Source organism: Chelonoidis abingdonii, chromosome 4, assembly GCF_003597395.2.
Source record: "Chelonoidis abingdonii isolate Lonesome George chromosome 4, CheloAbing_2.0, whole genome shotgun sequence".
NCBI lineage: Eukaryota > Metazoa > Chordata > Testudines > Testudinidae > Chelonoidis > Chelonoidis abingdonii.
In genome coordinates, this window is record NC_133772.1 from 5,794,098 (window position 1) to 5,811,051 (window position 16,954).

Genomic DNA, 16,954 nt, shown 5'->3' on the forward strand with positions numbered 1-16,954 from the left:
TTTTTACATGCAGAATTCCCCCAGAAGTAATGGAAAACTCTCTCTGAGCAGCTTATTGGGATAACAGGGAACAAAATGGCTAACAGAGCAGCTAAAAACGCTGTGAGAAATGGAGGGATTAACACGGAAATGCTCTTGAGTAAGTAGGAATTCAAAAGCCTAGTACAGAAAAATGTAAAGGGAAAACAGCAAAAAAAAAAAATTGTACTAATGGAAAAAAAGGAAGCTGATTATCTGAACTGTGCCCTAGAGTGGAGGATTACGACATACTTCGGGACTGGACAGGATGCACGCAGGAAGTGCTTTTGTTTAGAGTATTAACATTGTGGCTCAAACTAAAATCTTTTTCAGACGAAGAGACACAAAGACAAACTCTGTGTGCCCTGTAAGGCAGAAGAAACACGCAATCACCTTTTATGGGTATGTCAGAGCTTTGAGAAAGAAAGGGAAAAGCTTTGTGAGGTGGTTAGACCCCTCTGCCCCATCCCATCCTTACTCCTATAATCCTTGCCCCCTTCCCACTGTGCTACTATCCTCCCCCACATCGGTGCCTATACACCCTCCCAGAACCTAACCCTCCCCCAGCTCCTCTTCCCTTCCTCCCTCTGCTGACCCCCCAGCAGTTCCTATATCATCCCCTCCTCCCCCACTCTCTGGCTCCTGCAACTCTCTCTCCCAGGTGTTCCCCCATTCCTCCAGCCTCTGCATCCCAAGTCAGGTTGCTTCATGATACTTATGCCTGTCTTATACAGCACTTTTCATCAGGAGATCTCAAAGCACTGCCCACCCAATATTTAGTGTATTTATCCTCACAGCCCAGTGCTGTTATCCCCATCGTGTCAATGGGAACTGAGGCAGAGATAGGTTAAGTGATTTGGCCAAGGTCCTACAGGAAGTGCATAGCAGAGCAGGCATGTGAAACTGGGTCTCCTATGGCCTAAGCCAGTGCCCGAGCCCCTGTGTTGAGGCACCAGCAGCAGGGGTATGAGAAACACTGGAGAGACAATCACCCTGCTCTCAGTTCTGGGGCCCAAGGAGGCAGCAGCCCAGAGCAATAATTGCAGAGAAAGTCTGGCTCAGCCTCTGCAGCCCTAGCCTGGAGTACAGAATCATAGAAATGTAGGGCTGGAAGGGACCTTGATAGATCATCAAGTCCATCCCCTGCACTCAGGCAGGGTTAAGACCTAGACCACTAGACCATCTCTGTCTAACATGTCCTTAAAAACCTCCATTTACAGGGATTCCACAGCCTCCTGAGGGAACCTGTTCCAGTGCCTAATTATCCATAGAATTAGGAAGTTTTTCCTGAATCCCCCTTGCTGCAAACCAAGCTGATTCCTTCCTGTCCTACTCTGAGTGGGCATGGAGAACAGTTGACCCTTGTCCTCATTATCATAACCTTTGATATATTTGAAGGCTGTTATCTTATCAACCCTCAGCCTTCTATACTCTAGACCAAACAAATCCTGTTCTTTCAACCTTTCCTCACACGCCAGGTGTTCTAAACCTCTGATCATTTTTGTTGCTCTCCTCTGGACTCTCAACAATGTGGTCCACATATTTCCTAACATGTGGCGCCAAGAACCAGACACAGTGCTCCAGCTGAGGCCTCACCAGTGCTGAGAAGAGAACAATTACCTCCCATCTTACATATGACACTGCTGTTAATACGCCCCAGAATGACATCTGCCTTTTCCGCAATAGCATCACGCTGTTGACCTGTAGTCAACTCGTGATCCGCTGTAACCTCTAGATCAGGGGTCGGCAACCTTTCAGAAGTGGTGTGCCAAGTCTTAATTCATTCTAATTTAAGGTTTCGCGTTCCATGCATCTGGGAGCGAGACTCCCCACCCAGCTCCACAGACTTGTGCTAGAGTGCTCGCGGTAACTATCATGCTACAAAATATCAGTGTAGACACAATGCTTGGATGTTGCTGCTCAGGCTGGAGCTACCAAGCCGACACCCCTCCTCCCATCTCCCCCCACACCAGCCTGAATGCCAGCACAAGCTGCAGTGGCTACACAGACAGGTTTAGCAGGCTAGCACGAGCCCTCCTAACAGGGCTGCTGGAACAGGGGAGATTATTTTACCAGATCATAGCCCACTCACTTTTACTGGCCGAGCGACGGGTGGGAGGGGATGGAGAGGAGCAAGTGGGGAGCAGGGTCTTGGGGGAAGGGGCAGAGCAGGGGCAGGGCCTCAAGGGAAGGGGCAGGGCAGAGCCTCTGGGAGTAGGGGTGCTACAGGGAGTTCAGGTGCCCGTGGTCCCCCCACTTTAAGAGAGTTTCTGCTGCTCCTGCCTCCTAGCACAAGGCCATGGACCCAGGCACACTCCCAGCTGCACTGATCACACCCCCAAGGGCATCAGTCTTTGCCCTATTTGGTTGGGTTTTTTTGTTTTGTTGTTTACACAGGGAATACCCAGTTCTGACTCTGCCCCCCCCCCCCATGTCCCCTTCCCACTCAGCTGGGGCTGGGAAAATTTGGCTCAGGTTCCGCTCCCCCCCCCCCCCCCCCCCCATGTCCCCTTCCCACTCAGCTGGGGCTGGGAAAATTTGGCTCAGGTTCCGCTCCTACTTATCACAGTCCAAGTGTCCTCTCCCTCCCTCCCTGCCAGCAGCTGCTGCTTCCTCCCTTGCATCCACCTCCACCTCCCACCACAAAATCCTCCTTGCCACCAACGAGCGCAAGTGCCCCACTCTTAGCCAGGTACCACCTTCTTTTTAATTTAAATACAAAGGTACAAAAGTTGCTCTATGTTAAACTAATCACAAGAACCAGCCGCTATTGGTTAATGTGAGAATTACAGTGATTTCCCCTTTCAGCAGGCTGGGAGATAGGCAGCCCCCTCTCCCGACAGGGCCACAAGAGGTTGGTGCTGGTGGACTTAGATGGACAGTAAAGACCTGGAGCAGCTGCCGGGTTCTGGCTTGTGGAATGTCTGGGGAGAAGCAGAGCAGAGCCTCATCCTGGCAGTGGTGGAATTGCCTTGCCCGAAGCCCTGATACAAAGGACGAATGGGTCTGTAATGGAACTGAGAGCGTGGAGGAAGGGCACCATATACTGCAGTGTTCGAGGCTCTGCAATCTACTGGAGAAAAACAGAACAAGAACCTGGAGCTGGACAGCTGAAGCCAGACAAGTTCACATTAGAAATCAGGCCCCGATTTTTCTCACTCAGAGTGGAACAAACACCCAAAGGAAGTGGTGAATCCTCCATTTCTTGGTGTCTTCAAAACCTGACCGGCTGCCATTGTGGAAGAGGATTTAGTCAAACGCAGGTCATTGGGCTCAGTGCAGGGGTAACTGGGTGAAATGTAAGGGCCTGGGCTACACAGAAGATCAGACTGAAGGATCTAATGGTCCCTTCTGGCTTTAAACTCTAGGAGGGCATCGCTGGACTTTTTGTATCCAAAGGGAGGGATGCGGTGGCCAAGTGTCGGCCCTGCAGGGGACGGAATGTAGCTGTGGAGATTCAGGGCTGACATCCTTTATCTTCCCAGAGACGAGGATAAAATGGTGATGCCCCCCACAGATTTGCGGTCCTCACCAGCGCAGCCCAGCAGGTATTCAGTTCAGCCTCCAGCCCTTCACGCTCAGTTGCCAGCACCATGCAGCAGCCAGGGGCTGAGGTGGCAGGGAGAGCCAGGTGAGGGGAGGGAGCTGCAGTTTGGTTTGGGGCTCTGCTGTTGGCAAATGAAGGATTTTTCCACTGATGTTTTAAAACAAAACCCCCAAACAAAAACAGATAAATAGATTTCATTCTTGTCCAGATTTTTCACTGAAAAGTTCAAAATTTCAGCAAAAACAAACAAAAAACCCAAACACTAAACTAAATCCAAAATATTTTGATTTGGAAATGCTGTCACAGTTCCAAATGGGGATTGAAATTTTGGTGCCTCGTGATCCCATTTTCCACTTTACTCTGGGGTCCAGCATACACCATGGTCTCTCCTTTTGGTGAGGAGGCAGTTGCATCATGGGAATCCCTGGCCATGATGTATCATAGGAAATGTAGTCCAGCTCAGGGCCCTGGTCCATAGATGAGAATGGGGATGAGGCAAGTGAACTACAACTCCCATAAGTTATACCCAAATTGAAATATTTTCAGGTTTTGACTGAAATATATTTGGGTTTTTCAACAATAATTTTTTTCCTCAGAAAGTAGATATTTTATCTTGTTAAAAACCTGATTTTCCATTGAAAAATAATTTCAAGGGGAAATTTTCATGTAGCCCTCATCTTAACCAGCTGTGACATCTTCGGAAAAGCCAGAAATGGGTTTTCCTCCCTGGAACAGACACTGGAAGCAAAGGGAAAGGCGTGTGTGCGTGTGTGTTCGTTGCCTTCATTCCCCTTCCAGATCTGCAACAAGGAACTTGCACTTGTCCTTCAGCGCCTCGTAGAGCTGGTCCTTGCAATACTTGTTCCAGCTCACCATGAACTCGTATAGCTTCCGCATTTTCATTGGGTTGGTTCTCTCGGCTGTAATGGTCAGGTATTGCTCAGTGTCCAACACATCACCCAGCAGTTTATCTAGGATGCCCTCGACCAGAGTTACTCGCTGGATGAGCTGTTCTCGGTGCTGGTCCACAAAGTGTGTCTCTGAGGGGAAAAAGAGGAACACAAGAGAGTAAAGAAATGGTCTGCATCATGCTCTCTGCTGCACTTTGATTAGCAACACTGTCTATTTGCGACTCTGTTATCGATGCATTCTATTTGATTATGTGCATGGTCTATCAGCTACTCCAGATATAAGAATCCACATAGTCTATTAGCTACTTCATTATCCACAGTCTGCTCACTATTCCGTTATCCACAGGATCTATTTAATTTGCTGTTGCCCCTTTTACTGGCTCAGTCCCTAGCTATTGACCCCTATGGGGCCCTCTGTACTCAAGCAGATTTTCTCTGCTCTGTAACCTCCCATCCAGGCATAATTAATCTGCTTTGCCCTGTCATCCAAAACCAATCCCCAACCCCTCCTGCTAAGCCCTGTCTCCCCTTCACCTCCAACTCCATTCAATGCACCACCAACAACCACACCTCCAGCTCCACCTCGGTTCCCCCACTCTGATCCAGCTTCCACCATCACCAAATCCTTCTTCTGGGCCCAGTGTCAACATTTTAACCCCATCCTCATCCTTGATTTCTCCACTGCTTCAGACACCATCCATCATACCCCTCCTGCTTGGTACTTTGTCCTACCTTAGGCTCCAAGACTCCCTCCTCTGCCGACTGTCCTTCTACCTCTCTGGTTGCTCCAGTGACTCATCCAGCGGATCTCCTCCCTGTTCCTCCCACTTCTCGCTGAGAGGATCCCTCCTTTTCTCCCTGTTCTGAACTGTTTCCAGGCTCTGGCTGCTATCTTCATGCCTGTGACTCTCAAATCTCTGCTCTTGTTCCCACTCCAGCCCAGTCGCTCCTCTCAGTCCTGTCTCTCTGAAGCCTCCTCCTGGATACCTTGCTGTCAGCTCACATTGGCTAACCAGATCTCCCCTGCAAGGCCCTCCGTTCTCTGCCCCTTGACAACACTACCATCCTCCTTGCCACTCCAGCCCATGACCTGGCTGCATCTTTGACCCGGTCCTTCTCTCTTGACACCCTCATATCCAGGCAGTGCCCAAATCTTGCTGCGTCTTCCTCCTCAGTGTCTCTGAGATCTGTCCTTTCCTCTGTCCACAAAAGCTTTCTCCAGGTCTTTATCCCCTTCGGCCTCCTTCACATCCACATCAACCCCTCTCCACTCCATTCCAAACCAAGGTGATATGGGATTTGAGAGGCCACTATCTTGGTGGCCAAGGGTTCAGTTTTGGCTCACAACAACAATGGTGTTTCTAAAAGTTGGGTCCAAAGGGAACCTTAAACCCTCAGTCCTTTTGGGATCAAATCCACAGCCAAGATTTGAGTCAGATTCAAAACTGAGAGGAGCCTGTTTTCATCACTGGGTTTAGATCTGGCCCAAGATGCTGGTAGGAAATCAAAGGAGAGCCACTGGCAAAACTCTGGCACTGTGGAACCTGACTTCACCGTGATTTGACCTTTGACCCTGAGCTGCAGCCTAACCCTGAGCTGAACACACACTTCTGGGCCCATCTACCTCTTACCCCACTCTCTATTCAGCTCTCTTCAATGTCACATAAAGACTGTGCCCATCAAAGCTTGCCTCTCACCTTTTCTACCAGCTGCGCTTCCTCTGTCTTCCCTGGAAATGGGCTTAAATTCTCTGGAGTCAGGCGTAACTTCTTTGGAAACAGGAGTAACTTCCCTGGAGTTGGGGACAAATTCTTTGGAAACGGGAGTAACTTCCCCGGAGTTGGGGGCAACTTCTTTCAAAAGAGGTGTAACTTCCCTGGAGTTGGGGGCAAATTCTTTGGAAACAGAAGTAACTTCCCTGGCAACAGGGGCAACCTCCTTGGCGTCGGGGGTAGCTACACCTGTTCAGAGACCCCAGGAAATAGTGTTAGAGACCAGAAGAAGACATTACACAAGCTACTTCACCAGGGAAGGTTAGAGTAACAGTCCTTTCTACTTGTATTAGATTCCGAGTCAGGTATAGAGATGAAAGGCGCAGCAAAAACATATGTGTGTGTGGTGTTTCTTGCCCTGACACCCTGGCTAAACTGGCCTCACATTTCTTTGGGAAAAACATCATCCTTCCCGTATTCTTAACATTAAAAATGTCAGGTTCTTGCTTCCCAATATGTTTTTCTGGAAGGATTTTTTTGGTCTGGACTTTTGTACTCACCCCAGCTAAGCAGCACGTTAGAAGGTCCCAGGAAGTCAGGACCTGAGATGATTGTTAATTACTTTGCTCAGGAACACCACGCCTGGACCAAGACTCCTTACCCTAGGCATTGTACACTCATGGAACAAGAAGATGACCCCTGCCCCAAAGAGCATGGACCAATGGGTCTGATCCAGGACCGCAGGGAGAGGTGGGATACTGGGCTAGATGGACCCATAGGTCTGATCCAGGACAGCAGGGAGAGGTGGGATACTGGGCTAGATGGACCCATGGGTCTGATTCAGGGCAGCATGGGGAAGGCGAGATACCAGGCTAGATGGGCCCATTGGTTGGATCTGGAGCAGCAGTTCCTCTGTCCCATCATTTTGTTCCAGGAGAGCTTGAGGGCTCTCTAGATCCCATTATGGATGAATCCCAGTTCAAGCTAGAGTGAGTGGAAACTACAGATATGGGGCCTCATCCTGTGAAACCTCACTGGGGTATCACCCAGCGCAGCACTTGCTGTTGGGAGAAGCCTCAGTAAAGGGACTGTGATTGCTCACAGATGCCAGCAATAGGAGCTGAGCAGTGAGTGACTTATTTCCAGGGTCAGGTACTAAAGCTACCAAGTGCTGCAGTGACTGACACCTGAAATATAATCCAGACCAGCAAACTGGGGTCTAGGAGATGGACTGGCTGGCTGGGGCGACAAACCAGAGTATTAGGATCTAGTGCTGGAGACAGATACACAAATAACCCACAGGCAACAGCACTCCACCTTTAAACTCAGACTGACCTTTGACCTCCAGCATCCCGGTGCTCCTCTCAATGAGGGTCTGCAGGGCCACATGTCCCACCTGGCAGATGAACTCTGCCCCGTGGTCTCTCTGTGCCAACGGGGTGAAGGACAGTGTCACCATCTGCTGGTAGGTCTCTTTGTCTTTGGTGCAGGTCTCCTTGTGGATGATGGCGTAATCAGCAGAGTCCTTGATGGGCATGGCGACACTGGCTCCACTCTCCCTCCTGAGCCAGGTCACAGCTAGCTCCTGGGGGAAGTATCCTGCGATGAAGCAGCTGAAGGCCACGTGGCTGCCCTCCACCAGTGGCTGAGACTGGAATATTTCTGATACCTCCGGGCTCCGCAGGACAACTGAGACGTCAAATGGATAGAGAGAGGGAAGGAGAAATCTTGCCTTGGAGCGAGACTTCCATCTGTAGCGTCTGCTAATGGCTTGGAGTTGGACTATTGGACTAGATGGGCCCATTGATCTGATCTGAGGTTGTAGGGAGGGGGCAGGATACAGTCCAGACTGGCCCAATGATTTGATCCAGAGTGGCGTGGAGGGGGCAGGATACCAGGCTAGATGGGCTCATCGGGGCAGTTCCTATGTCCCATCATTACATTCCAGGAGGGCTTGATGTCTCTGGACTCCAACATGGATCTCTGTTGGGGCGGAGAAGGGGACCCAGCCCTCTCTGCTCAGCCCCACATGGTACCTGCTGAATCCACAAAGGCAGGGCTTAAATTCAGCTGTTCGGAGCGGAGCTCCAGTAAATATTTCCCCTTGACTCCAGCCTGATGCTGTTGGCTCTCAACCTGGGATCCCAGTCCTCTGGGGGGCCATGAGCTGGTTTCAGGGGGTCCATGGCACCCCGCAGCTGAAGCCCAGAGCCACAAGGCCAGGCACCTCTTGCGGAACTGAAACCCCAAGCCCTGGTGCGGCCCGTCTGGGGCTGAAGCCCTGAGCCCCGAATGGGAGGGGGGGATGGGCCTGGAGAACTCCAGGAGAATGTAAGCACTGCAGCAAGGGAACTACTGACCTGTGTGTCCCTCTGCATTGTCCAAAGGGAGAATTTCCAGCTGCTCAGAGTCAGGAATCACTGTGGGGGAGGACTCTGGAGCAAATGAGACAGAGAGGAAGCGTCAGTGCTATAGAGTGAGTCGCAGCTCAGAACTGGAAGGGGCGGAGACCACTCACGGGGACCCTTATCCCCCCAACACTTGCCATGGTGCTACCAGCCACAGAGCTCCCTGCCTGAAGGCACTTACAGTACATCTCAGTAACAGAATATTCACTAGATAGGGAAAAAAATCTTTACCTTGCCTCTTTCTACAGGAGCCAGAGAAGGGCACAAATGGGGAGGTGGGGGGAGGGCACACTAGTCCATGACAGGAGGAAATGGGGGTGATGATCCCCCAGAAATCTAGGGGGCTGGGGAAGATCCCTGAGCCAAAGCTGCCCCAGGCATAGGTGCCGTCTCCATGGGTGCTCCAGGGCTGGAGCACCCAAAGGGAAAAATTGGTGGGTGCTTTACACCGACCAGCAGCTCCTCACCCCCCCACCCCAGCTCACCTCCACCTCTACTCTGCCTCTGCCTCCTCCCCTGGGCGCACCACTGCGTCCTCCTTCTCCCCCCACCCCAGGGATTCGCACAGCAAGCGCTGGAGGGGGGAGGGTGAACACAGCACGCTTGGGGAAGAGGTGGGGCCGGGGCAGGAATTTGGGGAAGGGGTCCAATAGGGACAGGGAGGGGGCGGAGTTGGGTCAGAGACTTTGGGGCAGGGGTTGGAATGAGGGAGAGGCCTGGGGGTGAGCATGAGTGCCTACTGGCGCTGGGGAAAGTTGGCTCTCATGGCCCCAGGTGTCCCCAAGCCTGGGATTTGGAAAGGGAATGATCTGTCCCGGGCTAGGGGAAAGGAATCCTCCTTTCAGAGCCTTTCACATGCTTCTCGATCTGCACCCCACTCACCTGCTGCTCCGGCTGTGGCACCGGCAGGAAGGAGCTCGCTCTGCACAGTAGTGGCTGCAGATTCAGGGGGCACTGAAGAAAAAAGGGGGAAAATAAGTCTCGTACCCGTGGTCAGCTCACAGCACAGCCCATCCTCTCCCCACACACTCCCTCTTCCCCACACATACACACGGAGGACAAACTTAGTTCTCAGAGGCCAGAACAGGAGTGCGAGTGAGATAGCAGAGCAGGGGAGAGTAAGGGGCCAAGGGAGAAGGATCCATAATTGCAGAGAAACAGGGGTTCAGAGGGCTAAAGCAGATGCTTCTGCCCCTCAGCTAGATTTGTTCATTGACCCTGTTCTAACTATCACATTTTCTTTCAAGTGAATGCTGCACAGACCTACTACAAATGGGGCCGGGGGGATCTGGTCCAGGGAATGGGATGGAAGGAGGACAGATATGGCAGTGGAAAGGAGTCCACTGGGAAGGAATAGGGTTCATTCTCATGCAATCTGCAAGGCCTGTGTTAGACACCTGTCATGGGGAAGCTAGATGGAGCGATCCATAATTAATTAAAAAAAAAAAACTAAGGAAATTTCCCATTTAAAAACAAACAACTTTGTTAACCTGCAGTTTGGGTGGAGAGATTCTCTCACTTACTTTACCTAAAACACCCACAGAGCACTCTCGGCCCCATGAAGAAGGGCTCTCCAGGAGTCCCCCCTTGCGGGGCTAAGAGCAGGAGCCCTGGCACTCAAGCTGAAAACAGAATTCTATTGCGAGATCATGAGCGAGGCTCAATTTTACCTAGAAATCACATCTCTCGTGATGCATTCGTGAGCGTTGGCATGTCTGCATCGGGGAGGCCCAGCCACGGACTGGGCCCCCATTGCGACAGGCACTGTACAAAACCCAGAACAAAATGAGCATCCCTGCCTCCACTGAGTGAACAATCCCCGTGAGCTGGTGAGCATTCAGTTGGTTTAGGGGGTGCTGCTGGTCCCAGGGCCTGAGTTAGGGGTGTGTGTGTGTATGTGTGTGTGTTGAGGGGGGCAGCAGGAATTTTTGCCAATGGATCAACAACCCTCTCTTACTTTCCACACATGAGGTGGGGATGGGAGCAGATTCTCCCCCGGTGTAAATGGTCCCTAATGCCATACCAGCTCAGGATGTGGCCGGAAAAGAGCAGGGGAGCTGCAGGGCAGAGAGGGGAGGGGGCTGGTAAGAGAAGAGAATGAAAGTGAAAGTGAAAGTGAAAGGGGGGGAGAAATCCCAGCCTGGAAAAGAGGGAAAAGAAAGGCAGATTGGAGGTTGTTTCCAGCTCCCAGAGTCCCTCGGGAGGGGGGGATTTAGTTGTGCCCAGAAACAAGGCAGCCGGCTCGGGGTGGGGAGGGACAGTGGGGCTTCCCCCATCTCTCTGTACCGACTGTGCTGAGTGCGTCTGCCAGGTTTCTGATGCCGTCCGGGTCTGTCAGCACCTTCGCGGCCATCTCCAGCCCGCAGTGCTCGGCGCTGTCCCCGCGGCCGTTATTATCGGCCGCCGGCTCTGCCCCTCCCTCCGGCGTGTCCGCGACGATGAGCTTCTCCCCCTCCCTCACCAGACACTTCTCAACCCTCTTGCTGAAGCGCTGCAGCTCCTTCTCGCCCTTCTTCTCCAGGGAACCCAGCAGCTGCTTCACCAGCTGCTCCATGGCGGCTCTGCCCGAAGCGAGCTCGGCGCTGCTGCCCGCCCCTTCTGGGAAGCGATTTCCCCATCGGCCTCCCGGGGTCCCTTCCCCCCACCCCCGTGGGCATTTCTCGCGCTCGTCACTCTCCGACGGAGACCGAAGGCGGGTCTGTGCTCAGGGGCGGGGAAGTGCTAGGCTGGGGGGAGTAGGGGCAGGGCTTCAAATCCAGGCTCAGCACGGGGGGTGGGGGGCTAGATAGGGTGAGGATATTTCTCAAAGAGAAAATGGGACACACCAGGTGGGACTAGCCCTCGCCCGCCCCATACTTGAGTGGCGGGAGCCGCTCGCCCGAGCCCCCCCCAGGGTGACTAGACAGCAAATGTGAAAAATTGGGACAGTGGGTGGGGAGTAATAGGAGCCTATATAAGAAAAAGAACCCCCCACCAAAAAGGACTGTCCCTATAAAATCGGGACAGCTGGTCACTAGTCCCCCACTCCCACATGGGGCTGACCTGAGACCTTCCTGCTTGCCTGAGCCCACCCCACTCCCCACATGGGGCTGGCCTCGCTGCTTGCCTGAGCCCTGCCTGCCCCCCCCCGTGTCAGCCTATCTCCCCCTCCCCCCCATGTGGGGCTGGCATCACCACTCCCCCCCACACTCATTCCTCTCTGCCCCACTTTTTTGACAGAAGTGGGCATTTGTCCCATTTGCTCTTGCCAACTGATCAACTTTTGCCAAAAAAGCTGGGTTGGCCAGGACAGGGCTTAAAAAAGAGACTGTCCCAGCCAAAATAGGACGTATAGCCACCTGTGGCGGGGAGAACTCACCCCGCACTGGACAGGGAAGGGTTAACTCCTCAGTGTGGGCAGAGGAAGCCACACCCCCATATTCCTACTGGACATGCTTCAGGTGTAGCCCCAGCATAGGCGCCAACTTCCCCTCTGCCCCGCAGGTGCTCACCCCCCCCGCTGTCCTGCCCCTTCCCCACCCTAATCCCACTCCCTGCCCCCAAGTCCCCGCCTCTTTACTGCCTCCTCCCTGGAGCACATTGCATCCCTACTCCTCCCCTTCCCTCCCCAAAAGTCCTAAGTGCCGCCAAACTGCTGTTAGGCGGCAGGTGGGAATCTCTGTGAGGGGGAGGAGCAGGGATGCGGCACGCTCAGGGAGGAGGAGGTGGGGGCGCCGGGAGCTTGGCTGATGGTGGGTGCAGAGCACCCACTAATTTTTCCCCGTGGGTGCTCCAGCCTCGCAGCACCGATGGAGCCGGAGCCTATAAGCACCAGTTTAAGAGGAAGCAGCTCACCACCCGAGAGGAAGGATGTTCCTTGCTGGCTCTAGCCCAGGAACCACAGGAACCCTGGACTGCAGAAGTCAGAGGCGCTGAGACCCTAGCAGATGCTCAACTACCTGTGGATGCCCCAGGGAGGTCTGAGCTACAGGGAGTTGCACCAGCTGAGGAACCTGGAGACCCTGAAGACATGCAGACCCCCACCAGGAGTAACACGGCAGGAAGTAGCCTGGGGTATGGGGGACTAGCCCTTGTCCAGATGATGGTCAGCATGTTGCAGACGGATCCCTGCTGACCCAGGGGCGGACACACTCAACATTAAGGGCAGGTCTACACTACAGGGTTAGTTAACCTAAGTTACACAAATCCAGCTATGTGAATAATGTAGCTGGAGTCGACTTACCTTATGCTTCTCATTCTGGTGGAGTACCGAAGTTGACAGGAGAGCAGTCTGCGGTCGATTTAGCAGGTAGACCATCTAAATCGACCCCTGGTGGGTCGATCGCCACCGCATCAATCCACAGTAAGTGTGGACATACCCTGACAGGGCCCTAGGCTGGGACCTGATGGAGCAGGGAGGGCCCAGGTCCCCCTACCTGGCTGCCATCGCCCCCTAGGTGGCGGCCCACACACCCCAACTGGCCACTTGGCCCAGGGCCAGCTCCAGCATTTTTGTCGTCCCAAGTGGAGGGAAAAAAAAAAGCTGCAATCGGCAGCACTTCGGCGGCAGCTTTACTGTCGTCGCTTCATTCTTAGATGGCAATTTGGCAGCAGGTCATTCCCTCCAAGAGGGACTGAGGGACCTGCCGCCGAATTGCCACCAAAGAGCTCGACGTGCCGCCCCTTCCCCTTGGCTGCCCCAGGCACCTGCTTGCTGCACAAGTGCCTGGAGTCAGCCTTGACTAGGCCATACAGCCCCACCCTGGAGGGCAACTCTATTGACTCTAGCTGCTAGACCTTACTCTCTTGCAAACCCAGGGTATCTCTATAGACTCTAGCTGCTAGGCCTCACTCCCCTGCAGAGAAAGGCTCCCGCCTCTCCCTGACATAGGTCATGTGACCCTACTGCCTTGTGGATCAGGGTGATTACATAGACTCCAGCCATTGGACCTTAGAGCCCCATGGATCATGGCAACTCTATGGACTTCATCCCTTAGGTCTCACGGCCTAGAGACAGAAGGAAGCTTGAAGGATGAGGTCCCCCCACCCCATCACACTAGCCTATAACTAGATGAGATTGTCTGACTTGTATTATGCAGGTTAGACTATGGCCTAATGGTCCCTTCTGGACTTAAAATCTATGAAAGTAGAAACCCAGTGCTTAATTTGTACTGGGGCTTGCCAGGGCTGAGGCCCGGCACTTCCAGGCTTGGCAGCTCATAGCCCCGGCACCTCCGGCCTCTCCTCGTCAGCTATGAAAGTAAAAAAAAAATGCTCAAGCCCCAGCCTCTCTTTCATCACATATTAAACTCTGTAGAAACCCCAAAGTCACAGTGTCAAATGTACTGTATTGCCAAATTCACGGTGCCACCAATTCCAAATTCACAGCCACCAAACGCTGCACAGCGTCACCACTCCCAAATTCAATATCTCCAAATTCACACTGCCACCAAATTCTTGTATTGCCAGCCCCAAATTCAACAAACAAAAATCATGTGTCAGGCCCCCAAGAGATCATGAGATTGGCTTAAAAAACCATGAGATTTAAAGAAATATAATAAATTTGGCACTCTCTTTACTGAAGTCCCTGGTTTGAGCCTTTGCGGAGGATTACATTTTCTGACTCTTCTTCCCAACCCTGAGGGCTAGTGATGGACTTTGTTTTTCAAATGACAGCTGAAATTCTCACATAATCCTCTGACTCTGGGAGCTGGGGCTTTAAGAAAAAAAACACCAAACTTCATGAAACTCACAAACAAATTGTGAGAGTCTGTGACACTGCCAGTCTAAGCCCAGCTGGATGCTCAGAAAGTGGGAGACTGTGCACAAGTGACTTAATGCTTCAATTTGCATATTTGAATATACACAGCTTTATTTGCATGGAGGAGAGGTCACCAGAGCTTAAGCCTGACGAGGATGCAGCATAGAGCAAACGCTGGGGGAGCCAGGAGAACCGCCTAGATGATCATAACAGTCCCTTCTGCCCTTAGAGTCAGCTCTGGATCTTGGCGCTGCTCCCAGCTGGCTCTGACCTCCCCTGAGGCTGGTGTCTGGGGATGTTTCGTGGGTTCTTGAGGCTCTGACCCTGTGGTCCTTGTCCTGGGCTGGGTGGAGGAGAGCTGTGGCCGGGTTGTTGGGCCCAGTGCTGGCTGTTGCTTGCTAAAGGCTAGGAGGGGGTTAATGGCTGCTTCTTGCCATCAGCTGGGGGGATGCTCTGGCTGGGCTGCTCCCAGCTCTGGCTGCTCCTGGGGAGTGGGTCAGGCTGGCTGTGGCTAGGAGCAGGGGTGAGCTCTCAGGCCCAGTGTCACTCTTGCCACTTCGGGGCATTTCAGCTCCTAGGAGCTGTTCAGGCAAGAGCTAAAACTGCCAGTGACTGAAACAGGTTCCCTCCATCTCCCTCTAACCCGCCACCACCATCACGCTGCCAAGGAGTAGGAACCAGAGCCCTCGGGCCTGTGACAGGAAGGTACAATATAGAGCTGCACATTTGGGGGTTTGATCCCTGCAGGGGTCCATGTGTCATAGCCCCCACTCTGCTCTTCCACGGTGGGTGGGGAGAAGTCTGCCCAGGCCTAGTGTGGAGGGTGGGGGGACAGCTCCTCAGGCAGCCACGTATCTCCTCCACACATCAGCCTGGAGGTGTTACTGCAGGCCAGCTGTAAACAAGAGGGACACATCCTAGATAGAATGGTGCCAAGTTAAAGTTGCCTGGTGCATTCACTTTAAGACCCTGGCTTCAGTTACTTATGGCTTTTTCAGACTTGAGCCATTTGGGCTGAAATGCTTCATGCCGGATGCCTGCCTTAGGCTGAATGTTCTGGAAAGTTTCAGCGGAAATCATAGAAATGCAGGGCTTGAAGGGCCTATGTACTTCCAGCCCAGACAGGCTGTTTCATTGTTGATAAACTCACAGGAAGGAACCTTATACATTGGGGGAAAACAAGTACTCCTGGTGCTGGTCTGTCTCTCTCAGGAGGGTGGTGTTGGTCAGGTTTGATCTCTGTCTGAACTTCCCCCACAGCCAGTTCAGAAACAATTCTGCAATTTGCCTTTTAGCCAGATTCACCTTGACAAGATCTCTGTGTAAATCTACACCTTCCCTCTCAGAGAAACTGTGGGGCATCATGCAGTCTGCACTGAAGTCTGCCATAGCCCTGACCTAGTCTTCAGTTTTGAAGTGTTAATGAGTAATGAGGAAAATACCCTTTGTCCCAGGCCAAGCCCAGGATCTGCGTTAGCTGGCTGAGCTTCATAGGTAAGAGTAGGAAGAATCAATAAAACAAATGTCCAAGGCCTTCACCTCCACAACCAGGACTTTGCCTTATTGCGCGACCTGGTCTACATCCATCTTCTCCTTCAAGAGCTGTCTCAGGATAATGTGTCTGTCATCCCCTTTGCAGCAGGGTGCTAGGAAGATGCGGTTCCAAAAGAGCTTAGCTAGAAAGGTCCTGGCAAAGGCTGCAACATATTCCACACCCGTAAACTGCCAGCAGATCTTGCTTTGAAAAAATGTAACTAGGGATCTGGTCAGGGGTCCCCTGCACACAACATACACAATTTATTTTTCTGATGCCTTGGTTGCACTGATGTTGAGTTGTTGACCATGAAACGTAGATGTCTGTCTAGATCAGTGGTACTCAACCTGTTTATCATTGTGGGCCACAGATTGAGAACTACAATGTCCCCCCAGCCTAAAACCACTCACAGTCCCTTATGCTCAGTGCCCCTGCTCAGAATGGGGCCAGAAGTGGAGTTGCACAGCAGCGGGGACCCAGACCCTGCCACATGGGGCCAGGCAGCAGCTGGGACTCCTGCGCCAGCCAGGAGCATAGCACCTAGTGGGGCTGGCAGCCAGGACCCAAGAAGGGGGTCAGGAGTGAAGGCCCACCTCAAACCTGGGGCAAATGCCTAATTGCCAGAGCCCTCCCCCCAAAAAATGTACCCACGGACCCACTGTCCCGCCTCCTACCCCACTGTGGCACTCACCAGTCCCCTGCTGGCAGCAGTGCTGGTGCAGGCTGCAAAACACTGTCTCCCCCTCAGCCAGCCCTGCCCCCTGCCAGACCAGAGCAGCAAATTTCGAATTTTTTTTAGCACACACTTGGACCACAGCTGTGTGCTAATTGGACCACATGCGGCCCGCGTGTTGAGAACCGCTGGTTTAGATCATCACAGTCTTCAACATCACCAGGAATCCTAGTTTTCCGTGATAAAAAAACCACAATATTTCTCATAAAAAACATAAAAATCCACATTTTTCGGTGATTAAAATGAAACGCTGAACTTTAGTTTCCCTAGCCATAATATATAGAGAGTATCACATGAACACAATGTTTTATTGATATATTTACAGTTTTAAGCAAGTTTGAAGCCTCTTGT

The 16,954-nt window shown here is 52.4% G+C and overlaps 1 protein-coding gene across 1 annotated transcript; it reads right to left on the bottom strand.

Annotated features, from left to right (window-relative positions):
- Positions 1–2,700: 2,700 nt before the first annotated feature.
- LOC116825118 (uncharacterized) lies at positions 2,701–11,247 on the bottom strand. Its single transcript, XM_032780858.2, has 6 exons — positions 10,883–11,247; positions 9,479–9,550; positions 8,549–8,623; positions 7,524–7,877; positions 6,174–6,437; positions 2,701–4,605 (listed from the first exon to the last, which is right to left on the bottom strand). Exons 1-6 carry the CDS (start codon positions 11,148–11,150, stop codon positions 4,349–4,351), a joined length of 1,290 nt encoding a protein of 429 aa, XP_032636749.1. The 5' UTR covers positions 11,151–11,247; the 3' UTR covers positions 2,701–4,348.
- Between the last annotated feature and the right edge of the window lie 5,707 nt (positions 11,248–16,954).